Here is a 26,296-nt window from a genome sequence, read left to right as displayed (position 1 = left end):
TTCCCTACATACCCATCTCATTTCATGGTTGACTCTGAAATCATTTAAAAGCAGCTCAGTAACTTCTGATAATAACTTCCAGAATTCAATGAATTCATGAACAGGAAGATGGCTGTTGTCAGTGCAGTTTCCTGGAATTTGGATTTTATTTCTCTAGCCTGCTTCTACAGAACTTAATTCTAATAATGTACAGATATATTAGGTTCACATTTACATTTGAGGTTTGGCATAAAAGGGGTGGCTGTGGAATGCATTAAGGTGGTATTTGGAGAGACTTCGGTTGGTGTTGGCCAATAGGTTTGCTATGTTGCTGTGCATTTTTATTAATTATAAAATAAATAGAAACATTCCCCAAAAGCTTTTCTCTTACATTTATTAGAAATAAATCCAAAAAGAGAGAGAAATAACACCACTTAGAACTACAAAACACTACAAATAATTTTATTACACACAGCCATTTTTTAATGCATGTTATGCATGTTTCCTTACCACTTCAGTTTCCAAACTACTTAAAGTAATAATTTAAATTAACAGTGGTAATGAATATCAAATTAGGCAATCCTAGAATCATAGAGAAGTAGGGCTGGAAGGTAGGGGTGCACTGATAAACTTTTTTGGCCAATACTGATGGCCAATTATTAACTAGCCATATTGGATGATACTGATCCGATAGCAGATATGCAGCCTGGTAGCTTGGAGAGCAGCATCTGGCATATAAATCTGTGGTGGAAAGGGGTGTGGGGAGGCAGATCGAGGCCCCCATGATGAGGGAGGGAATGGGGCAAGGGCAGATACTGCCCAGCCAGAGTGGAAGGGCATGGGACGGAGCCGCAGGTGGCTTGTCCAGGGGGCATAGAGGGTGAGGAAGAGGGGTGGCTCCTTGCCATGAACGAACCCCCCAGGGAAAGCATAGGGGCATGTGCCCCTCCTCCCCCCCAGATTTGTGTGAAGGGCGAAGGCAGGCTGCCCACTGCAAGCTCAGGGCCAGTGGCTGCAAGCTCGGGCCCAGGGGCTGCACCAGCCTCTTCCCAGTGGAGGGGCTGGGCCAGGGCTGTGCTTGGGGCCGGCAGGAATGGGGTGGGTGGCATCAGCACTGGGAGGAGTAACTGTGGGGTTGGATACAGCCACCCCAAAATTTGCCATAGCCCCAACTCCCATTGCCACCACCACCTGCTCTGCCCCACCCTTACCCTGAGTGCAGCTGTAGGCCAGCCCCCCTGCTTGGAAGAGGCCAGCACAGCCCCTGGCCCCAAGCCTGCAGTGGGCAGCTACCTTCATCCCACGCACAAATCCAGGGGGGGGCACATGCCCCCCATGTGTCCCCCAGGGGTGTGCACACAGCAGAGAATTGCCTCCCCTCTTCACCCCCACACCCCCTGGATGAGCCACCCATTGTTCCATCGCGCACTCCACCCTGCCTCAGCTGGACAGCACCTACCCCAGCCCCAGCCCCATTCCTTTCCTCACTGTGGGGACCTTGATCTGCCCTTAGCACACTCATCTCCCTGCCTCCCAATTTACTGGCCAGATGCTGCTCTCTAATCTGCCAGGCTGCATTCCTGGCCATGTGCATGCTGTTGCTGCACACATACACCCAGCATTTATCAGCGACACTATCACTGGTCAAAAAAAGCAAATTGCCAATAATGTAAATTTTCTTTTTATTGATGCTGATCTGATATAGCCTGATATATCAGCGCACCTCTATTGGAAGTGTCCTTTAGAGATCATCTAGTCCATCTCCCTTCCTGAGGTAGAATCCTCCCTATCCAAACCATCTTACACAAATCCATTGTCTAACCTCCTAGCAAAACTATACAGTTAACCTAGACCCAACACAAGACATAATGTCCTAATCTGCCACAGGTAAAGCAAGGGGACTATGGTAGCCAAATCTTTAGATGAATACTGCTCCTGCAGAAGTTGTTAAAATATACAGGGAAGGAGGGTCAAATATTCCCTCCTGGCCCTATGGAGTAACCAGCACACTGTAATGTTGTGAGGAAGAAGGAAGGATTATTCTTCAATAGATAGATCTGCAAAAAGTCATTCTCAAAATGTGATTCATGCAGAAATTACATGAAATAATGTGTGACAAATATTGGAAGGACATTTATTATGTACAACCTTTATAAAAGGCATCTGGGTATAGATAACAAAGATGACTTTCACAAATTCAGTCCTGTCCTTCCTACAGATTTCCACTGTGAATCTTCACAAAATCAATCTCTGTGCCTCAGGCCCCTGGCATATGTTACAATTATGGTGCAATAAATTTGTCAATTATTTCATAAATAATAATGGTGCTACCCATTTGTCTGATTTGTGATACCATTAAGTGGCAAACCAGTCACAAAGATATTCCATAAAATACATAGAACATCTTTTGTATGGCACCATAAATTAAATGTACAGCACTTCTGGAACCAGAGCTAAGCCAACAATCAGCTGATTGTCAGCCTGCCCCAGGCAACCTTGGTTTTGAAACCAGACCAGGGCTGGGGCTAAGAATCAGCTGGTTGTCTTCCTGGCCTTGCATAATCCCAGGTCTGGAACTGCTTCAGGACTGAGGGAAACCCTGGGTTTGGGACAGAGCTACCTGCCCAGTCTGTGCATCAGACTGGCAGCAGCTCCACAGTTGCACAGTTGGGATCAGAAGAATTTTATGCCATATCCCAAACATTGTGCCTCCTTCCATTTACTTCTGGCACAGCAGGAGGCATGATGTTTAGGATGGGACATAAAATTCCTCCAATTCCAATGATGCCATTGTTTTAACATCTGTCAGGGGCTTTCTCTTTCCTGTCTGTAAATTGGTGATAATAAGGTTATTTAAATTATTAGGACAAAGAAAAGTACAAAAGTACTTAAAATAAATAAAACCCTGGACAGAGTTCTTTATTACAAACTCAAAATTAATATTTTATTCACTTTCATATGACAAATGCTAGAAATTATTGCATCTCATTGAAATTGTGGGGGTTTTTTTGTTATTTGCTACCTTGCACTTTTATTATGCTGCAAAAAGAAAAGTGTTTTTTTAGACTATATATAAATGTCACACGGCAAAGAGGAGACGATCTTCATCCCTATTATTTTGGTATGGTGATATCTGGAATTCAGCTTTCACTTCTTGTGCACCACATTGCTAGAAAGTTGTACACAAATTGTTCACAAAATATTAAAAATGAGCCGTGGGTAGAAAAATTCACTAGGAAGAAAGAATGAAAGAACATAAAAATGAACATAGAAACAACAGCATGAACATTAGAATTAATCTAATAAAGTGTATAAATATTTTAAAGGGTTACTACAAAAGATAGATGATATATGGAGGTATACCTAAGACAACTTAAAGAAAAGAGCATTTTTTAGTTTAAATATCAGGAACATCTTGACAGTGCGTTAGCTAAATCTATGGAGTGGTGTCCCTAGATGGTAAAGTCTGACTGCCTGTGATATTTGGAATAAGTGATCAAACACTTGAAAATCTATTTTAAGGAGACTGACTAGATAGTCTAAGAAGCTTCTTTGCCATTTTAATGCAGCTTTAATAGTTAAGATACTATAAGAAAAACATCTTAAATATTTAGAGGTGGATTATTGTCAAACATAATTGGGTAGCCTTATTTTTATGATTCTCTTAATTTCAGTCCATTTTTCTAGGTAAATATATCATCATCCCATGATGTCCTAGTATTTTTCCCCTGTGCATGATATTTTATCATATAGAATGCTTCCAAAGACAGTGGGCCTTTGTCCATTCCACAAAATTGGCCTATAAAGCAGCTTAAATGCCCTTTTACACCACTTTAATGGCGTTGCTATTTGCACATTCAGTGACGTATTCTGCTTTAATGGCACTGGTCTTTGCACACTCAACACGTATTCTGCTTTAAATGACTTTGGTATGTAGCAAGATAAAACATCTCTGAGGTGTTTTAGTTTGCTACCTAACAAAATGCAATGGTGCACGGGGCACTGGAAGCTGACATGCTCGGGGCTTGGTGGGCCCTCACACAACTGTGGGCCCTGGCTGTGGGACCTGGTGGGAGCCCATGCAGGCAGGCTCCACTGACGAAGAAAAAAATAAATTAAAAAAATCAGTGAGCCTGATCTGGTCTTTTTTCTCCTTGGAGCCTGCCTGCCTGTGCTGTGTGGGGGCCCAGTGTTTCCCTTGCCAGCTGCGGTGGGGGGGGGGGGGGGGGGGGTGGTGGGGCAGTGCTTCCCTCCACAGCTGTGGCAGGCCCCCAGGACCACCTGGCCAGGTGCTGCCTGGGGGCCCCCCACGCAGCTCAGGGACCGCTTGGCCCACCGGCAGCTCCCCCATCTCTGCCGAAGAGGCAGGTAAGGATCGGGCCCCCACCCTTGTGTACATGCCATGGGGGTTAGTTTAGTTTAATTCTCCCTAAACTTAAGCAGTGTTTTTAAAAACCCACTGTTTCAATTTAGGGAGAACTAAACCAAATTAAACTCCCATGGTATGTACAAGCAGCCAGTGATACCAAAGTAAACATAATTTCTGGTGCTAAAACAAAGACATTGCATCCAATGACAAATTTTCATATATTTTCAGCTGAAATTCCTCCCATCCACCCCCTCCATCACTTCTAAAAATAGATTTAATTATAAGGGTGGTTTACTGAATTGTTTGAATAATAGAAATCCAAAGTCACAACAAGATTGTTGACTTGAATTCTCTAATCTTACATGAAGAAAAAAATTCAAATTTAGGCTTCTTATCAATATTCCTTTATTATAAAACATATAGTACAATCCCTTCAACAAAGGTCAAGTATTCATGATGTTTCACTATGGAGAGCATATGGATTATTCTCAGAGATATTTGTTGCAAGAGCAGGGCAGTGGAATAAAATATTTTATACTGAAATTCCTGTAAAAAATGTTCTCTAACATATTCCCATCACCTCCATCTATCATATTTCTTACTGGTACAAAGGAAACAGAAAACTGTTACAGTGAGCCTCTGGGCACTTGTCTATGTAAAAGAATCGTACTAAAGAAACCCAAAGAGTTAGTGTCTCTATAGGAAGTTCAGTTCAGATAACAAGCTATTATGTGAAGCCATTCAAGAACTTCTAAGATTTTTTTTAATTCCTGAAGAAGCTAGATTAACCAATTTTAACACCTGAAGTCCTGGTGTGAGTCAATAGGAAAAGCTAGCTGTAGAAGACTTCTAATGAAGAGAAATAAACTAGATTTTTATCTCTGTTGCTGAGAGGCCTTTGCATGGCTCTTTCCAGGTTATAAAGACCAGGATAAAAAGTCAGTTTTCAGGCTCCAGGATTTTAATGTCAGAGTAATTAATCAGAATGCAAGTAGGCCAAATAAATGTTACTTGTGCATACTCCAGTGTTTAAGGTTGATATTTAAAGTTTCTTCAAAATTCAGTATTTTCACAAAGGAACCCAATTTTAATATGCGCATGTTAATTTGAACAAGACTTTAGATGAATACAGGGAGGCTATTTTGGCTGCTTTGCTCTTCATGTCTTCATAGAACTCTGAATTTGCATTCACTGAGGAAATCAAGGCAGAAGTTAGTCATGGCTGTCTGAAATACTTCAATAAAAAAGAAGCTCATGCTAATAGTCAACTTCTGTTTTTTTCTTGAAAGAAAAGCTGTTTTCCTTCATTTCTCACACAATTTGTAATATTAACATCCTTTGGGACAATGACCAACTTTGTTGAAATGCCTTTTGCTGACACAGTGTCACATGAGTCTTTATACATTATTTGAATAATTGAGCCATAATACTTGGCATGGTTTCCACATCAGCTGAACTAGCATATCCTGATGAAATAATTTCCATCTAAAGCAGAGCAAATTCAAAGGCTGTGCTATCTAAGAACAGATTGTGATCAGCCCCTGTGTGATTGGGTTACATACCAACCTACAACACGCATACTTTGGATAGCCCCGACAAGCTCTGAGCACAAAAGCAGGCCAGTAGGACAGATCACCAATTCCTGCACAGGTCAACTGTCCAAAACCTAGTGAGGAAATTGAGGCCTTTTCCTTTCTACACTGTAGCAAAAAGATGTAAACAGTACACTCAATTTAGTCCTATAAATGCTGCTGGATACAGCAAAGAATCAGGCCCTGGGTTTCTAACTAGTCATGATTACTTCTTCCAGTCTGACTATCTGACTGAGATATGGCAAGTTTATTTGATCTGGCAAGTTATTTTTATGGTGAGTTTGAGGAAAAAAAATGTTCTACTATTTTCCAGAACCAAAAAACATCTCTCCCCTTACCAAAAAAAATACAATTTCTGATTTTTGGACTAGTTCTAAATTTGAAAGTTGGCCTGGGATTGGTATCTGAGACATGCATATTATTGTAATAGAAACTAGCTGTTATGTGTAAAAAGCATTAGGAATTTCAAAACATACTTGACATATTTACAGAATCAGTTCTGCTTATACCTAGCTTCAGACATTTTGTTGGCTGTGTTATGCCTTCTCCTGTGATTGAAGATACATGGGACAATAGCAGTTTCCTTTCTTAGGAGAAAGGCATGCATGAACTAGCATCAGAGTTCCTGCCTAACTTCTGTCTCAAATTGTACAATAAAGAATGCTTAGGGTGTCTAGAAAAATAACTGTACACAGGATTTTCTTTTCTAAGAACATTAGGGAATTCACACAAACATGACACTTCTTTAAAAAAATAACTAGGTTGTTAAGCATTTGCCCAGAAAAAAAATTACGAAGTAAAGGTCACCCACTCAATCTTAATTCTGTCCTCTTGTGAGCATGCATTATGATACAGTTTTTAATACATAACTGTATATAATTTTTGACACAGGATATCTGCTTTACTTTTTCATGCATTGGACTGAGGAATAAGTAGAGCTGAGCAAAGATTTGATCTGCAGCATGAGAACAGAGAAAAGCTATATTGTGTTGCAAGTGAGGCAGGGTTTCCCTGAAAGGGAAAGAATTCATTGAACTAGGATCCAGGAGATTTAGGTCATTTCCTGCTGCTACCACAGACTTCCTATGAGACCTTGAACAAAACATTTAATCTTCCTGAACATTGCATGGGGTAATAGTACTTCCTGCCCTGAAAGCATGTTGTGAGGATCACAGCTTTAATGTGTATGAGGCATGTGCTTACTGTGCACTGTAAGATAGTTCTTGACTACTTTTGACTAGGTACAGACAGTCGAAACCCCCAAGGCTGAATCAATTCAGTCTTTGCAGGTTAGTCTAAACTGCACAGATTAAATTGAAACAGAAGTGAATAGACATTTACCTTTGATTCAGGAAATGCAGCCACATACCTGCAGTGGCTTAGGGATGCTAGAGCATGGCTCTCTGACTATGTGTTCACTTCCTTTTCCTGCTGCCTCTGAGGTCTCTATGATTTGCAGTCCAGAATTACAGCAGCAGGGCTCTACAGAGTTGCAGCCAGCAGCAAGTTTGAGTGGGGGAAGGGGTGTTTAATGTCCCTCCCTGGCCCCAGCTGGGGTTTGCCTGCGGGGTGGGGGCAGTCCCCCTCTGTAGAGTGGGCTGCATCCCCAGCCAGGCTTGCCTCCCCTACTCTCCACCCCCTTGTTAGCCAGCCCTTACTGCTCCAGCTAGGGAGTAGAGGGGTGGGCCAGCACTGCTCTCTGAAGCAGACAGAACTGCCCAGACCAGGGCTGGAAAGCATGCTGGGGGACAGTGATTTAACTTGAACTAGAAAGGGATCTAGGACAGGAGTTACATAAACTGGTTTGCGCCAAATCAGTTAAGTCTGATACTACGTTCAACCAGGCTTATGTTAAACTAGTTTCAGCCATTTTGAAACTGGTTTATGTGCATTGAGCTTATGTTCTGTTGCAGGTTTAAACCAGTTTCTGATCGCTTAAACTAGTTTATGTGTAATTTCTGTCCTGAACCTTTATGACTTTTTGTTAGTTTTAGGTTTAGGCAGCATGCAGTGATTAAGACATGGGGGACACATTGGATGTGAAAAAGCAAAGAAACCCTGATCATTTGTCTGATTTACTGAGCCTCATCTTTGAACACTAAAGGCAGAATTTAGTGCAGATTATTGCCCCTCGTGTCTAAAATGATTAATAGGTCTGTCATTCCTATTCTACGTGTGTGTGTGGGAATGAATAAATTTAAATATTTTTAAAATGTGAACTCTTGAGTGGTGAAAACTGAAATCCTTCCTTCTCTAGTGCACAAAGGTATATGCGATATCATATGAAGCTTTGTCAAAATGCATACCATAAGTGGCAAAGTTTACACTGGCATTTCTTAACTCTTTTGGGACTTAATTTCTCTAGCTTAGGTATTATGGTGTATAATTCATTCCACACTGAATTCTGTAACTTAAAATGACCACCTTGTCACTTACCAGTGCAAAGTAACTGTATACTAATAGAAACCCACAGTGACGGATTCACAGTGGTTGAAATTTGTGTAAGCAGTGCATCTTTCTTGTGACAATATGCACCTTTCTACCCTTCTTTTCTGGGGCTATAATGTGTGCTAAACAGGAGGATCTGTATATCAGCTGAGTTCCAAAAAATCCAGTTCTTCACTGGAGCAAGTCTACTGAAAGGAAGTAGCAGAATAGCAACTCTAAAGTCAGTTCCAGGCTGCAGGATGAGGGTTCAAGAGCCCAAACTGCCCCTCTCCATTGCACATCTGACTTGTTTCCCTCAAATGCAGCATTAATCCATATTTTTAATGAAATACTTAGGTAAGAGAGAGATGCTAGGCATTCTGTGCAAACTCAACAGCTGGTTAATATACCAAGAGCCTTTTTCACTTTTGATACCCATGTGGTGGGCCCAGTAAGGCAGCACAAATAAAACTCCAACTTTTTTGCAAACGGAAACATCTCTTTGGCCTCATCCATAGTTGTATATATCCAGAAATGCAGGTTATTGTCCCTCATGACTAAAATAATTTAGTGACAGCTCTGTCATCTATTCAACTTATGTATTTTAAAATGTTAAATACTTTTAAAACATAAACTTTTGTTCAGTGAAGGGCAAAATCTTCTGCAGTAAAGTACAATTTAACCTGGGAGAAAAAGAATGATAAGTGAAAAATTCATACCATCTGCCAGGGTGAACAGTTAAACAATGCAAAACAAATTAAGAAAACTTAAACTGACATTAACCCCAAATATTGTCTTAATCTAATAAAATACCCTGTGTTAATTTAACTAATTCCATGGTTGAGGAGACCTGCACAAAAGGCTGTTTTTCATATATAAAAGCCCCTTTGTATATACATGAACTAAATAAAGTGCCTCACTTCTAAAATCTGCCCAGTACCTGCACACAGATCAGCAGGACCTGCTGGTGAATAGCACATCTGAAATGTCAATTAGCAAGTCTTGAGAATTTTGGGCGTTATCTTATAAGCAAAGGGTATGTATTGTGCTTTATTGTCATCATAATAGGTAGCTTTCATAAAGCACCTTTCATCAGTAGACATCAAAGCATTTTACCAAGGGATCAGGATCATTATCCCCATTTTACAGAAGTAACTGAAACAAAGAGGGCAGCAGTGACTTGCCCAGGCTCCCTGAGCAGGCTAATGGTGAAGCTGGAACTAGAACCTCAGTTCCTGAAGTCCCAGTCCAGGGCTCTTTCCAGTACTCTAACATAGTACTTAGTGAATATATATTTCCTGCTCCCCAAAGGTGCCATTCTAAATATTCAAGCAGAAATTGGATTTCTGATTTTTTGCTTTATTGAGGAGAAGTAAATAGGGTTTGTTTGTTCTTTTTTAAAGCAGTAAAGTGCCATGTCATGTCCTTACATGTAGGACAAATGAGTGGGAGAGTGTTTGGTGAATATTAGCCAGGCTACTTTGCCAGATATCAGGAGTACTTAAAGAAATGAATGTAGTTTATGGGAAAACAAAATAGATGTACGGTGTAAGCAAACTCCGGGGCACTGGGCAGAGATGTAAGCAGAACCAAATGGAAGGAGTGTTTTAAATGAGTGAGCTGACTCTGGATGGAGGACGGAGCCGATCCATTAATTTCTGAAGGTAGCCAAAAATAACAAGCTGGATAATCATGAGCCCTTAAGTGCTACACTTTATTTCTCAAATTATAGTATTCTGCTAATTTGAGATTCAGAAAGTCTCTGAGGCCCACAATGACAGGGTGTCTAAGGACACAGGAAAAGGACTCACATGTGAGTGAAAGGAACTTTAATTTAAAGAAATAGCTTAGAAATGTGCATTTTATTACTGACTACTTAACCAATGCACTGTTCAGAAAGCATCTCTTCATCTTGGATCCACTTTGAACACTGACGTGTTGAATATTGTTAGAGAAGGTTTGTTTTCCTTTTCTATATTCAACCATTTGTGATGGATGGAATATATGGCGGTGAGAGATTCCAATGAAATCCAGCTAAAGTACAACAGACTGCCTGACATTCATGGAGGAATGACTAAAGAAAAGATTAAATAAAACGTTCAAACTAAAACCATGAATTCATCCTTTCCCAGGCAGTGCATAACCATGCCTGGAAAAGTAATAGCTGCTTTTTGGATGGTTTATTTAAAAAGCAAAAAGAAAATGAAAATGAAATCACCCCATGAAACACCAACTCTTCTGACTTTATAAGCTACTAGCAATGGTAGATGGTAGTTACAAATAAATTACCTCTGGTAATGAAGCAGTTACCTGCTATTGCACGTGTGCAAAGCTGAATGTAATCTGACATGGAACATTGTTTCCTCAACTATGGGTATATATATTTAACTGAGATATAATATGTGTTTTCTCTAAGCATGGTTCTCTAAAAAGTTCCTTATTTAAGAAATTGTATCTTTACAAACTAGCATAATGTATTTTGGATATTACCATCTCCTTTCTCTGCATATAAACTTCTGTAGTGGATCATCAATTACTCTACTCACTTTCCACTCCCAAGTGCCTCTTTTCTTTCCTGGCTGCCTGCTTGGAAAGGATGGAGAGATCAAGCTGGACACAATTATTTCATTCATTCTTGACATTTGTCAGATGTTTGAACTGACCTCCTTTATCAAGTTCACCACCACAGACATTAATAGCATTCTTTTAGAATTAACTTTTAGTTTCCAATATTTGTATGTCAGCAGGGTTACAAGAGGTGTATAATGTAGCAGCTCCCAAGGTATCCCAAATACCTTTCCTGTTACATAACTCTGGAACTAAAATTGCTTATTTGATTTAGAGGCACAAATAGCTAGGATTACAAGAATCACTCACATTTATCTGGGGCTGGCTAGAAGACTATGCTGTCACCTATCAGACACAGACCTGAGATGCCTGTCCATACATACGTGACCTTTAGGCTAGATTATTACACCTCATTAAATCTCAAAATTTAGCAACAGGCTCCAAAAAAACTCCCTTTGGTACAGAATGCAGCTGTCAGGTTGCTAGGCAGCCCAGGTTGCTATGAACGCATCCTCCTGGTGCTTACATTCTGTACTCATTTCCCATTGTTACAGAGTCCGGTTCAAGGTCTTTGTTCTAATTTTCCAAGGTCTTTGTGGAATTAGCTTTTCATGTAACTAGAGCTATCACTTCTTCTATGGCCATGGCTTCCTATGACACCATGTTCCCTGGAAACAGTGAAATGATTTACCAATAGTATTCATAAAACAGGAGTAGGCAGATTTTTCACAGGAGCTGAATCTAGACAATGGAACTCAGTAAAGCAAGAGATCAGGACGGCTACAAATCGTTCCATGCTTGGCAGAGTGCAGAGCTCATTTCTTTGACTTAACTTTATAGCAACAAGTACCCCAGTACATAAATGCACACAGACACTGCCCTGGGGCATGTCCACACATGCAGGAACATGCACTTGTAGCAGTTCAATTAGCAGCAGCACAGATTTGTGTTGGAGATATGTGCCTTAGCACATGTGCCTGAATATACATTTTGGTGTGGGGAAAATTGTGCCACTTGGGCCAAACTGACCATGCCCAGCTCCTCCCTGATCTTCAGCCCCAGCAGTATAAAAAGTTGCCCTGGTGAGCAACTCAGGGAGCTTCTGAGGCCCAGCCTGTTCGTATCTGGGTACACTACCCCTTGTGCCAGCTAGACTGCTATAGCAGTGCTAACCTAGAATGGCCTCTGTATCCTCTATGCACTGCAGCAGTTTAGCAGTGGGGGCTGCCACCTGGCTGTGACTTGTTGCCATCTGCGACAGCATCCGCCCCCTTGGACCTGCAGCCCCATGGCTGTGTGCCTGCCAGACCCAGATGGGGACTGCACAGCCACCTAGGCTGTGGTATGGGCACTGCAGCAGAGCCTCCTACACCTCTGAACCAGCTGCTAGTGGGCCATGGCTGCGCAGTTGGCCTTTGTGCAGCACTGCTATCATGTCTTCTGGTAGCCCCACTCTACCATCGGGGAAGCTTTCGCTCGGAAGATATGCTCGTTGCGGTGGCCAATTTTGAACTGTTAAAACATGTCCTTCTGGCCCCAAATATCCAGGAGGGTCAGCCACCTCATCTGCCCTCCAGCTGGGTCCCTGGTGCTGGCCCTGGGCAGGCTCCTCTGCCTGGGTCTCCAGCAGAGATCCTAGTGTTCCCTGTTTAAAAATGGCAAATTCTCTGATAACCCCACCCCAAATTATCTCATTAAAATACCAAAAAACCATGTTCTTCTGTAATTAAAATGAAACACCACTACATATATAGAGAGATCAGTTGGGCAATGTTTTATTGATATATTTACAATTTTAAAGCAATTTGGAAGCCTGCCAGTATCACTAGCATCATCATAAAATTAATTCTAAATATTTATACACTTTGCATTTGCTTTTGGGTTTTTTTTATCATAGAAAGATCAGAGCTGCCCCTGCCCCATTCACTCACCAGGATTTAGGGTGCTGAGCAGAACTGATATCCTAGTGTCCTGCCCATGCCCTTGCCCCTCACTCTCAACCCACAGCCCCCTCCCCTCCAGTGCCCCTCACTCTTGACCTGAAGCCCCTCTCTGCCCCAACTAGCTCCCTCCCAGCAGCAGCTCTGTCCCAATACCAGGATATGAGTCCAGTTGCAACTGTCCCACTAGCTGCTTTATGGCTCTGAGCAGTGCCAGCCCTTACTCTTCAGCTCTCTGCACCTGTGCCCAAGCCCCAGCAATCCCCATGCCATTCCTGCAAAGCCTTTAACTGGGGCTCAGGGACTGGGCTGGGCAAGCCCCTTCCATTTCAGGCCAGCCTCCCCCTGCACAGGCTGCTTTAGCAGGGGCTCTAAGCTCTGGTGACTTCTCCTACCCAGAGCATATGCCCATCCCCAAAACCAATCTCTCTCTCTCACACACACACCCCTACTGCCACCTCCACCACTACCCCCAGCCCATCACACCCCTCCCAAGTGGTTTCTGGAACCAGGAGCCTCCCCAGGCTGGGCCACATGTCCTAGCACTGGTGTGGGCATGGGGCATGGCTGCAGTGTGGCAGTTGTGGGTGGGTATGCAAGTGGGAGTGGTTTGGAGTGGGGGGGGCTGGGTTGGTAGACACTATGTGGGAAGGGTGGGTCCCCCACCTGCCCCCCCCCCACTATGGCACAGAGCCCCCCCTCTGCAGCAGCAGCCAGTCAGGCTGTCAGGGCACTCGTGGCCCGCCTCTGGCAGAGACCCCTGGCAGTGCATGGTGCTGCCTGAGACCTAGGGGTTTCATATGGCACATAGTACTGGCCTGGCAGCATGCTGAGGCAGGGTGCTGGAGCACCAGAGGCATTCAGCAGCCATAAAGATGCTCTGGCCAGGTTCTAGAGCTTCTTTTTGGAGGACCAAGCCTCCAGTTGCCTCAGGGGATTCTCCAGGAGCTTGAAATGTGCTGATTTTTTTCAGGTTTGTTTTTTTTTTTTTGATACTGGGATTTCCCAGTATCAAATGTACAGTGCATGCTGCATTTTTTTGTTCCTAGCATGCCTCCTGTGGCACCTCCAACTCATGAGATGCCACAACAGGCACATGCTCGCTCATCTGGATGTGGCCCTAAAGTCTAGTCAAGCATCCAACTCTTAGCAGCTGAAAAAAAGGGGGGGAGGGGGACAATTGTTGTTTCAATATTGGAGTAGTGCTCACATATCACTGTGATGGGTCCCTGATATCAGAGAAGCAGGAGTCATCAGGTGTGTGGTGGCAGGGAGATCAAGGGGAGAAGGTCAGGAAAGGTAAAGACTAGTGAGAGGAACAGGGAGACAGCATACTTCTCAACTGTGAAGGTACACATATTGAGTTCCTAAGCGCAAAGTAGAGACATCATGTCCTGAAAAGAACGTAGCCTTTAGTAAGCCTTAATAGTATTTTTTTCTCTTTCTCCCTTAAAAATCTCTCCCCCCATTTTGCCTTTCTTGCATATCAGCACTTAACAGTGGAGTTGACCAGTTCTAGATTTTCTGCTGTAACAAGAGGTATCAGCTAGTGAAATTTTGTGATAGGTTCTTATAGCTGTAATTGTTATTTATATAAAACTGCTAGACCTGTAGCATAAATCTTTTTCTTCCCCTTTCTTACAGTTTTGATGTAGACAATGGCACATCATCGGGACGGAGTCCCTTGGATCCCATGACGAGCCCTGGGTCAGGGCTAATTCTCCAGGCAAACTTTGTCCACAGTCAACGGAGGGAGTCCTTCCTCTACCGGTCAGATAGTGACTATGACCTTTCTCCAAAGTCTATGTCCAGGAACTCCTCCATTGCCAGTGACATGTAAGTGTTTACAAAAAATGTCAGCCAATGTTTTATCTTGTGTTAACCACAAGCCCAAAGAAAATGGTTTGTTACGTAGTTGCAATCCTAAATCCCCTTCTGAACTGAAACACAACATGTACTAATACTGCTGAAGTTTATATGTACTTTGTCATGTTGTAATGTGAGGACATAGCAGAGAATACTTAATATTGTATGCACTTGCTTAATATTGTCAGTGTCATTTTAAAATAACCAAGGTAAATGTATCAAACCAACCCAGGAACTCTGATGTCTAAATTATATATTTATTTTTAGAATGCCATCTCAGTTGCTGAATATGCTACTTTTTTAGTGTTCTGTTTGTTTGTTTTTTGTTTTTTTTAAACAACTTTATGTGGCTTCTTAGCCAAAGGATATTCTTACTGGGGCTCTCAATCCTGAATTACCTGTGATAATTCACGTGCACTGGATTTGCATGTGGCCTGCAGCAAGTGGAACAAGGCACTGGAGAATTTATTCATTTTTCTCTTCTATTTAAGCAAGAACTATTTTGACAGGGTTAATCACTTGGAACATAAAATATAATAAGTTGCCATTTCCTAGAAAAATATCTATTTGATAAAGTAACATACTGGTCAGAGGGGTAAACGTTTGGAAGAAAGTACCCTCACGTTGAATTGTATTGTTTGTTTTCTTTTTCTAGCAGCCCCATCCATTCCAACGGGAAGATGTTTCTCTTCTAAAGTTCTTTTGAGGCTGACTGAAATGATTCAGCAGTTTCCAGGGGGGGAGAATTCCATCAGAGACAAGAAATCACTCCAACTTTCCCTTGGATTTAGTAGTAGAATTTTAACAATGATCTTGTCTGTCTCCTCAGTGCTTTTAACTTTTAACATCTGCTAATGGGGTAATGCTGCAAATACTTCTAGATACAAATCTGTGTTTCTCACATGAAGTGAAATATAAGACACTGAAAATACATGTAACTTTCTGGCTGCTGCTCATTTTTAAATGAAATTCATTTCATTTTTGAAAATGAAAAATGGCTAAATGATTTTTTCCAACTTTCATTGCTGAGTAAGTGTTTATGATTAAATTATAAACTTCTAAAACAGACTGTCAGGCTTGCAGAGTTTCCAAGTGAATAATGAAGTGAAACATAAAAACAACAGACCTCAATACAAATGTTAAGATTAATCTTATAAAAATTAATAAAAATCCACTGAGTCTCCTGATTTAGAAGTAACAAAACAAAATGTACAGAATCAGTCATCAGGATACGGGGTGCTATATTTCCCAGTAGCAATTGAGAATTCAAATGGTATTCCACTGCAGCAATTAGGAATTTGGGACCACTATTTGCTGCCCATGCATCAGATATTGTTTTGTCCCCCCCTACCTCCCCCACTTACTTTCCCAATAGTATTTTTTGCTACTTAGGTCATTGTGAGTGAAATATATCTATATGCATGGATCCAGCATAAACCCTATCCACAACTGAAGCCCTGCAGATTTAAACACTATGTTGGCTTTGTGCAGGGGTGAATTCTAGCCTATGTGAGCAATCTGAAACTACAAATTAGTGAGACATGACCTCTCCTGCCTTGCCTGATTGGGATGTGAAAACACATTGCATTTGCACATATAGAATGCCCAGTTGAAAAACAAAAGACTTCAATGTGTAAAGGTTTCCTCTATCTTGCTTTAGGTGCTTATATCTAAAACTGAACTATGAAAAGAGCTGCTCCTCAGCTGCATAAACTCATTAAGTGCTTCTTTTTTTGACCCAAAATTTCATTATGCACCTGCAATTCTGCCTATGGCCAGAACTTCCCCAATCTAAGCATCAGACATATAGTTCTCACCTAAATCCCACTGGGATTCAGAAACTGAGAATCCTGAGGAGCTCTGGTAGACATGTTCTCAATGTCACTAAGGCAATCCAACAACACTGAGTTCAGCACAAGGCATGGCAGTAACTGCTACTTCCATTCATAAACATGGGAAGAAGCGTAGGAGGTGGCAGAGGCTGTGATGCTCCCATCCATCAAGTGGGAGACCTGGATTCTAGGATTTCCTTAGCCCACATTACCCTTCTCCCAAGAGAGGCCATTAAGTGTCCATCCCTTGTCAAAGCTAGTCTGGATTGAGGTACCTATCCCTCCAGCTGAAGGCCACTGTACAGCCAAGACTGCAAGGAAGGAAAGGAAGCAAAGAGGGGCCTGATTCTATAGCATAGTGTTTAGGGCACTCAGCTGGGAGGGCTAGACCTGGGTTCTAGTGTCTGCTGTCAGGACTATTTCCCATTTTTGTTCAAAGACTAAGTAATATAAAATGGAGAAATTGTCCAGGGAGCAAGAACAAGAACTCAGGATTCCATCTGCCCCAGCTAGCGCTTGAATCACTGCACTACAGAGTCATTCTCCTTCTTGCTTGCTTTCATTCTGGACTGTGAGGCTAGGGACAGACATTCAAAAAGCCTGAGCCTGAATTGATTTACTGTTTGCAGGTTAGTCTAAGCTGCTCAACTTAAACTTATTAATAACTGGACAGACATTCTCTGTTAAACCAGGAAATGCAGGCATGTGCCCGCAGTAGCTCAAGCCAGAAGCCCGGGAGGTGCTAAAGCATGCCTGCCAGTCACTGCCAAAGGGGAGGAAAGAAAGATGCCCTCCAAGGCTCTCATCCCTCCCTGCTGGAGTGGAGGGGGCGTGGCTAGGCACCAGCTGGGGCTAGCAGGACACACAGGATAACAGCCATGAGCCTGGAGCAGGGGGTGTGGGGGGAAGAAGCTGCTGCCAGACTGAGCATGGGGATGGGATGGGATGGGAAAAAGTCCTTTCTCTGAAGCAAGCATGTATTGAACATAGCAATTTGCAAAGCATACAACAGGGAACTACCAAAAATCTTCACCTAAGCTAAGATACAGCCCAGATACAGTAAAACACAGCATACACAACTTAGTCTAACTTAAAATGTAAAGCAAGAAGACAAGAGAAAGCCTTACATAATCTTGAGGGCAGAGTGTCTCCTTACAGCCAGGCATTCAGGAAGGCTTTGTTTAGGTTTTACAGGTTCTGCTTTATAATGTAAATGTAGCTCTCTGCATTCTTTGGTCTGCAGCTTCCCTTAACTCTATCTCCAGCACATGTGTGATAATTGTCAGATCTTTGCCAACACTTCCCACCTCTCAGTGTGGTTCTACAGGTCTTAACTTTGGGCTCACAGGGGACTGGCTTGCCTCTCTCCTCCACTCCAGACCACTGTGGAATTAATCCCCTCCTTGGCTGCAGGCAAGCTGGACAGAGGGAGGAATTAACTCCATCTCTGCAAGGATGCAGGAAAGCCATGGAGGTCCGCAGGATTTGCCAGTAGGGGATGAAAGGGGACAGAGGGAGGAATTTGCCTCAGGGACCATGGCAGGCCAGTATCTGGCCACACCGTACCCCTGCTCTGGCTTGAGAGCAGAGGGGAGGGGCCAGTCCAGCTCTCTGGAGCACAGCATAGCCCAGAGAGCATGCTGGGATGATGGAGGTCTCTGACTTAAACCTGCAAGGGGTCTTGAACAGACATTGCATAAACTGGTTTGAGCCAAATCAGTTAAGTCTGATACTACATTCAATCAGGTTTATCTCAAACCGGTTTCAGCCATTTGCTAACTAGTTTGTGTGCACTGAATGTCCTTTCTGTTACAGGAATCCCGCCCTAATCAGAGCATCCTGTGGGGGCCTGGCCCCTCCCCCCCCCAGCTCAGCATTGTGGGATCTGTGGAATGGCAGGGAGGGCTGTTCTAGTGCCCCCCAGCTTCTAGCCTAAGTCACTGCAAGCATGTGCCTGCATTTCTGGGATATCTTTGTGGTTACAAACCAGTTTAGCCTAGGCAGTTTAGACTAACCTGCAAAGATTGCATCAATTCAGGCTCAGACTTTTTGAGTCTGTCCCTAGCTTAGAGAATTAAGTACCTCTCACTCTACCAAGTACTTTTTTCTCTCTCCCATTATTGAACTGTCCTGATACTGTAAGAGGAAGGGTGACAATAACAGAGACCTTCATGCCTTGCGATTAAGAGGGAATACCTTTCTCTTTCACAGATGGATATGCTTTTCAAGAAATCTTTGTGTCCATGTAAGAGTTAACAGTCTCATGATCCTAAAGTACATGTTCCATGCAGGAAAGAACTATGTGGCCACCTAGTGAGAGCACCAGCTTGGAGCTAGTGACCTAATTACAGGCAACCAGTTCACAATCCCCAGGCAGTTACTTTGAGGGCATGCAAGATTGGCAGCCACTGCTGCTGCTAGCACAGCCACCACTGCCACTGCCTTGGCCACTGCCATTGCTTGTTACACTGCTGTGTGGAACTCAGGAATCCGGGTTCTTTTCTGGCTGTGCCAGACCCCTGCTGGGTGAGATCAGATGCATCTCATCCATTCTCCTCAGCTGAGTTCCTTTTTAAATTAGATCTTAGATATTGGATAGAAAAACCTGTAAAAATGGAAAGACAGAGTGAAAGAAAACAGAATAGTAAAGAGAGCAAATATAGTAACATATGTAAAGATTGTTACATTTATCAGGCTTCATCCATTTTTTTACCCATACCATTGAGTGTTCACTTCAGGGCAACAGATACTTGATCATCTTAAGACCACAATTGAAGCCTAATTTTCATCCCCTTTGTCTTGTAGTATTTGCTCATTTATGTTACATTATTTGCCAATATTTTTATAAGCAATTGTATATCCAGTTGGTCTCTTTGTTACTCAAGCAAATCTCACCTTAGGCAGTTGTTAATGCTGGATTAATGTCACCTTCTACGTGGTCTTCTGGTTCTTACCATTCTTTGAATCCTAAAAAAATTAAAATGAGGGCTCTAAAGGCAAAGCAAAATCGTTAGCTTCTTTTTGTACATTAAGTATCCAGTCGTGGATTTTGGCCACCTTCAAGCAGCTTCTGCAAATTTAAACACTAGGCCAGCTTCTGTGTGATGTTAATTATAATAATTCTTGGTCTGTGTGGCTCAGAAATGTCTGAGATCATTTTTGTTCTATGGGCCAACATAATTGAAAACAAAGTCAGCTATTTTTCCTCAGTTTCCCTAAAGTTTAGTGATTGAACTTGTGGCTGCAACTCAGAAGGATTTTGTTAAGACCAGATAGATTTGTTAGTAATGAAGACAAATTGATGCAGTTCAAAGAACTAGAAGGTCCTGTCAGTGAAATCAGAAAAGCTCATAAATTCTCCAAGCTAAAAAGTTTATTTATTTTTCCTTCAGAAAATGTAAAATGTTAATGCAAATAAAATTTCTAGTCCCAAAATTGAAGGACTGTTAAAGTCAAGGAATTAAGGTCTCAGTCAGGATACGTTTCAAAAGAAGTTGCTCTAATACTGTTAACCTTGCCATTTTACATATAATTATATTCTCCTTTTTCAATTATATTCAAATATTTATATATACATATTTATATAAAAAGACCGCTACACACACCCATGCTTGAGTGTGTGCACGCACACACACACCACACATACCTACACACACGTCTTAAATGCTATTATAAATATATAGGGTATACAACTTTGTTAGATTAACACTGCAGAATAAACTTTCAAGGCTGGAACTTCTTGAATCTTGAGTGTCTAATCAGAGGTGATACTACATTTACAGTAGCTTTATGCATTTAATATGTATTTCATAGCATGTAAATATGTACTTGGAGGGAAAGAAGTGTATTACTTCCAAATTAATTTAGAAATAGCTGTCATTTCCAGTATGCATTAACATAAGCAGGTTTTAGGCTGCTGGTTTGGATTTCAGTAGTGGTAGGCAACAGAAAAAGCAGATAAAGAAATACTATCATATAGGTTTCCATCGCTTTATGTGGTATATGCATTCCTGGAAAACTGCATTCTTGGAAAACTGCATGTAACTCAAATTCACATAAAGGGAACCCAGCTTATAAGGTAACAAATAGGGATACATTCTCATGGTGGTGAGGTAGAGAGGGACTGAGGCTGGGGCTAAGGAAGGGGTGGGAGGAGGGGCACGGCCCAGCCCAGCAGCTGCAGGCAGGTGCCATCGGCCTCTCCCAGGGCTGCAGCAGGGAGCAAAGCAGGGGGAACTGTCAGTGGGTGCAAGGCACGGGGCGCATGGTTTCTTGCTGCTATGTACACCCTGGGAGGGCTGCAGGCTGGGGCCCTGTGCTGGACTCTTCCCAGGGGGCGCGTGCCCCCGGATCTGCATGCAGAATAAGAGCAGGCTGCCACTGCAGGATGAGGCCAGTGGCAGCACCAGGCTCTTCCCAGCACTCAAGGTGGGTGGCAACCTGCTATCATTGTGTGCACAGATTCAGGTCCTTGCACCCCCCCAGGAAGAATCCGGCACAGCCCCCCAGCCCCCAGCCCTCCCGGGGTGCGCATAGTAGCAAGACCTGCACCCCCCCCAGCCCCGCACCTACAGACAGTTCTCTTTGCAGCTGGCATCGGCCATTCCTGGGGCCACTGCAGCAGGGGCTATGGTGAGTGGGAACAAGCGGAAGCTCCAGGGGCACAGCTTGTCTGAACTCACCCCAGCCCCTGGGCTGTGCTATGCTGTGGTGCAAGCAGGTGATGTCGGCTGCTCTCAGGGCCACTGCAGCAGGGGCTATGGTGAGTGGGAACAAGCGGAAGCTCCAGGGGCACAGCTTGTCTGAACTCACCCCAGCCCCTGGGCTGTGCTATGCTGTGGTGCAAGCAGGTGATGTCGGCTGCTCTCAGGGTCACTGCAGCAGGGGCTGGGGTGAGAGGGACAAGTTTTCCCATGTCCCCCAAGCCTCCGCTTGTCCCCATTCACCAGCCCCTGCTGCAGCGGACCTGGGAACTGCTGATGCCAGCTGCCTGCACTACAGCACAGCACAGCTCAGGGGCTGGGGTGAGTGGGGACAAGTAGAGCCCTGTGGGGTTCGGGGCACGGTGCAGCCCAGTGGCTGCAGGCTGCTGGCATCAGCCTCTCCCACAGCAGATGCAGCAGGGACTGTGATGAGTGGGGCCCCAGACCTTTCCCCTCCCCCCACAGACTTTCCTGCTTAGGGAAGGAGGAGCACACCTATGCCAATTACATAAGAGTGAATTTACTTCGCATATAACAAATGTGGGGTACAAAAAGGGTCATTGCATAAGAGCAAATTTGCATGTGTAGAACCCACATAAAATGAGGGAAACCTGTATTTACTTGATTCTAAGATAAGATTCCACCCCGCCCCACACACACATTTAATATTGTAGCCCTTCATCTTAGAATCACATATGAAGGTGGGGAGGGGAGGGGGAGGAAGGGGAAGGCAGCTGCTATGGCTCAGGCTTCAGCCCCTACCTGGGGTCCAGCCATAGCTGCAGCTGGTGCCTGCACCTGTCCCCCCTGCACCCTGCCTCTACCCTACCATCTCCCCCATGTAGCCACTTCCTTCACATCTCTCCGCTCTGCAGCTTCTGCTTCCCCACCTGCCCCTCTCCCTCCCCCTCCTTCTCCCACTCCCTTACACTTATTCCATGCCAACAGGCTCCTTTCCTTTCTAGCCTGGGGCATGCAACACAGCTCTAGTCTAGCCTCTGTAGCCACCATGTGGGCTGTGTGCTGCTGCTACAGGCTTGGCTGGGCTGGGGCCATGCTCAGTGCCCCAGGCTGCAGAGTGGATGGAGCCTACCAGCACAGAGCAAAGGCAAGGGGAGTGGGGGAGGAGGGGGCAGGCACAGATGCTTCAGGGGTGGGGGAGACATGAGGGAAGTAGCTACAGTGGGGAGGTGGTTTGGTACAGAGGTAGGATAGGGGGTGACTACAGGCAGCAGCTGTGGCTATAGCTTGTGGAAGGAGGGTAGGCATAAGCAGGGAGCAAACTGCTTGACTTCCCCATACCACCTGCCTTCCCACTGCTAGCCCCTCTGTAGCAGTGTGTGTGTGGGGGGGGGAGGAGGGGGGAGTTAAAGAGTTGAAGACAAGTCTCCAATAACTAGATTCTATACATGGAGAATTATAAGAAATTTATTGGGGAGGTCATCTTAAATTCAGAGTCATCTTAGATACAAGTAAATATGGTAAATAGAAATGCAAAATGTTATGAGTAAATGTAAACACAGATGCCAGTATTGTGGGCACTAAGGCCATGATCTTATTTTGTATTTGTATGAACCCCTATGAACTTCTGTCACTTTTTGGCATGGACCAGAACTATATTGTGAACAAGGAAGATGCTATATAAACTATGAATGGAAGACTGTCTCTGCCCCAAAAAGCTTACAATCTTGGAATAAGACTAGACAACAAATAGATACAAGCAGATAGAAAGGAGAAAACTGGAAAACAATTAGACAATACCAGTTAGCATGATAGACAGTGGCATCTGCAGTCTATTGATTGTCAAGTTGTTGCGCAGATGCCAGAGAAAGGAAAAGTTTGGGGAAATATTTGAAGCAGGCTATTAAGATAGCTTTTTAGATGTTTATGAGGGCTCTCCAAGAAGTGAAGGGAAAGAAGTGCAGAAACAGAAAGCAGTGGATGATGGCACAATTTGTTGAGTGCAGATGGGAGTCAATTCACTCAGCAGTGAATGAGATGTAAGGATAAATAGCAAATGGCCTTGAAAGTGAAGACTAGCAGCTTATGTTTGATGTAATAGAGAAATAGAAGAGAGTGAATGGATGCAAAAAGAAGAGTGATGTTCAAAGTGACAGGCACCAGCATTCTAAATGGATTTGAACATGCAAGATTGCATTTGTCAGGGCCAGAGAAAAGGATTCTGCAATAGTCAAAATGCAAGAATCTGAGAGACAGATAAGAGTTTGGCTGTGTGCATGGATAGAAAAGCTGCAAGATTGATATATGGGAAGGATATTAAGACCTGGAGAGAGGTCTAAGATAAAAATCATTCCCAAGTTACATGCAGGGTTGCCAATCCAAGAAATTTTTTTACTGACAATCTGCAAACTTTTTACAGAGAACCACACTTCTTAATGATATGTTTTTTACATTTTGTTATATAATATAATTTGAATTAATGCACATGCACATGTGCACATGTACACGCACTCACACTCATACTCACACTCACATGCACACTCACAATCCATGGAGGGATCTGCCCTCCCACTTCCCCAGAGGGGATGTACTGCATGTGGTCCCTTAGGAGACTGATGTGAAAGGAATCTAGGAGTTCTGGGGACTGGCTCTGTACACTCCCAGCCAGTGCTGTAGCAAGGCAGGGGGGTGGGCGGGGTGGAGAGCGAGCAGGGTAGCCACTTTGGATGCTAATGTAAACGGGTGCCAACAGGTGCTGCCCAGCCTGGGTGGGGCATGGACGGAGCCACGAGCAGCACATCCAGGAGAGGCAGGGATGGGGGAAGGGCAGTCTCCTCCATTGCACACACCCCCGTGCAAGCATGGTGGGGTATGTACCCGCTGGATCTGTGCACGGGGTGAAGGTGGGCTGCCGCTGCAGGCTTTACCCCAGGTGGAAAATTTCATTGCAGTGGCACTTCTCTCAGTATCTGCAGCTTCTGAGCTTCCCTGGAGCAACCATGATGTGTGTGTAGACCAGAGGAACAAACCAGGGTGCAGGCATCAGCTGCCTGCTGCAAAATGAGCCAGTGCTCAAGCCCAGCTCCAGGCAGAGCCTCAAAGGGGGTACCCAGACTTAGGATGCTCCACAGGGAGTGTGTGCAATGGGAGCAGCTGTTGGGGATGGAAGTTTCTGCTTTGGAGGTACTCCCCACTCTGGAGACAGAGGGCTAAGACATACACACAGACATCAGTGGTGCCCTGGCTTCTACACAGTGGCTCAGGCTCTGGTGTCTGTCCTCTATCCCATGAGTATTGCTGCCTCCTAAGCCATATTGGTGAGTTCTTTGTGTCTGGAGCCTAGGGCTCCCCACTCCTTCCCCTGGCTGGCTCCATGCTACCCGCACCACCACAGGGGATGTCTATTCCATGAGGTGGCCAGGAGGGAACTTGAGCACAGGACAGAGATACTCCCAGCCCTATGATTGGACACACTCCCTGCCATTAAGTCCCACCCTTACCTTCCTCCTCCCACCGAGAGCAGGTCAAGAGGAATCCCACCCCTAGCACAGACAATACACAAGCACTTCCATGTTCCAAAGGTCTCAGGGGTAGCAGTAGGGGGAGCAGAGTTACTGACTGTCTGTTAATTTTATGGACATTGAAATATTTTATAGACTTTATGGACATGCTTGTATGACCATTATTTTTATGAATTGTCCATAAATTTATGGACAGTTGGCAACCCTGGTTACAGGCCAGAGAGACAAGGTGGATAGCAATGTTGTTTGCATTGATCAAGAAGGCAGGTGGAATCTGACATCTATGTAAGCCTTGTTGAATTTTGATTTGATGGCTGGGTATTCATGAGGAGACATCAGAGGGGCTTACATTTTATTTTGGACAAAAGGAAACAGACTTGGAGAAGACAGGAACTCTAGATACTAATTGCAGCATACAGCCCAGATTCTATTCCACCTGTTTGAAGCATAAGTGGATTTAGGCACATAAGTGTGATCCTATTCCATCCTGCTCAGGTTCCTGGAAAACGGTTACTGCAAAAAGTGGATGGGTCCTCCTCCTCCTTCTTGCTTTTTTGTCTCTCAGGCTTAAGGTTCACTAAAAAATAGATGTATTAATAGATTTTCATGCTCTTGAATAGGGTAGTATAGAATTGCATTTTGGTGCTTAAATCCACCTAGACACCCAGTAGGTGGAATAGAATTTGTCCTTGTGCTTACAATGAGCTTGGAGAAGAAAAGCAAAAGGGGAAGAAGATGGATAGGAGTTAAGACAGGAGACAATGTTTCTATTGTGAAGGAAGGAAGCATGAATGAGAATAGGTACAATGGAAATAAGGTAGGTAGGTAAGGTAATTTGCTGTTAATCTCCCCTGATGAGTTTGTAGGCAGCCACCAGGTCCCCTCTCAGCCTCCTCTTGCTGAGGCTGAACAGGTTCAGGTCTCTCAGTCTCTCCTCATAGGGCCTGTCCTGCTGCCCTCTCACCAAGCAGGTGGCCCTCCTCTGAACCCTCTCCAGGCTGGCCACATCCCTCTTAAAGTACGGCACCCAATACTGGATGCAGTACTCCAACTGCGGCCTGACCAAAGTCGTATAGAGGGGGAGGATCACCTCTCTGGACCGGCTTGAGATGCATCTTTGGATGCATGACAAGGTATGGCTGGCCTTGCTGGCTGCGGTCTCCAAGATCCCATTCCGCCTCTGTGCTTTCAAGAGGGGCACTCCCTAGCCTGTATGTATGCTGTGGATTCCTTCTCCCAAGGTGCGGCACCCTGCATTTGTCTACGTTGAACCTCATCCTATTCTCATCTACCCACTTTTGTAGTCTGTCTAAATCTAGTTGCAGCTTCTCTCTCCCTTCAAGTGTGTCCACCTCGCCCCACGTCTTAGTGTCATCAGCGAACTTGGACAGCGTGCTGTCCACCCCCTTGTCCAAGTCACTGATAAAGATGTTAAACAGTGCGGGCCTGAGGACCGAGCCCTGGGGTACCCCACTGCTTACATCTCGCCAGGTTGAGTACAACCCATCCACCACTACTCTCTGGGTGCGCCCCATCAG

At 44.0% G+C, this 26,296-nt stretch overlaps 1 protein-coding gene across 8 annotated transcripts in view; it reads left to right on the top strand.

Moving 5' to 3' along the window:
- LOC102381386 (cAMP-specific 3',5'-cyclic phosphodiesterase 4D) overlaps window positions 1–26,296 on the top strand; it is a 431,023-nt gene that overhangs the window by 213,961 nt on the left and 190,766 nt on the right. For all 8 annotated transcript variants that reach the window (XM_025201141.1, XM_025201143.1, XM_025201135.1 and 5 more), the window contains exon 2: window positions 14,520–14,711. In XM_025201141.1, the coding sequence (XP_025056926.1) occupies window positions 14,569–14,711 (143 nt within the window). In that variant the 5' untranslated portion in view covers window positions 14,520–14,568. The remainder of the gene's footprint in view (window positions 1–14,519; window positions 14,712–26,296) is intronic.

Source organism: Alligator sinensis, unplaced genomic scaffold (genome assembly GCF_000455745.1).
Source record: "Alligator sinensis unplaced genomic scaffold, ASM45574v1 scaffold123_1, whole genome shotgun sequence".
In the NCBI taxonomy this organism is placed as follows: domain Eukaryota; kingdom Metazoa; phylum Chordata; order Crocodylia; family Alligatoridae; genus Alligator; species Alligator sinensis.
This window is presented reverse-complemented; position numbering and strand designations above follow the sequence as displayed.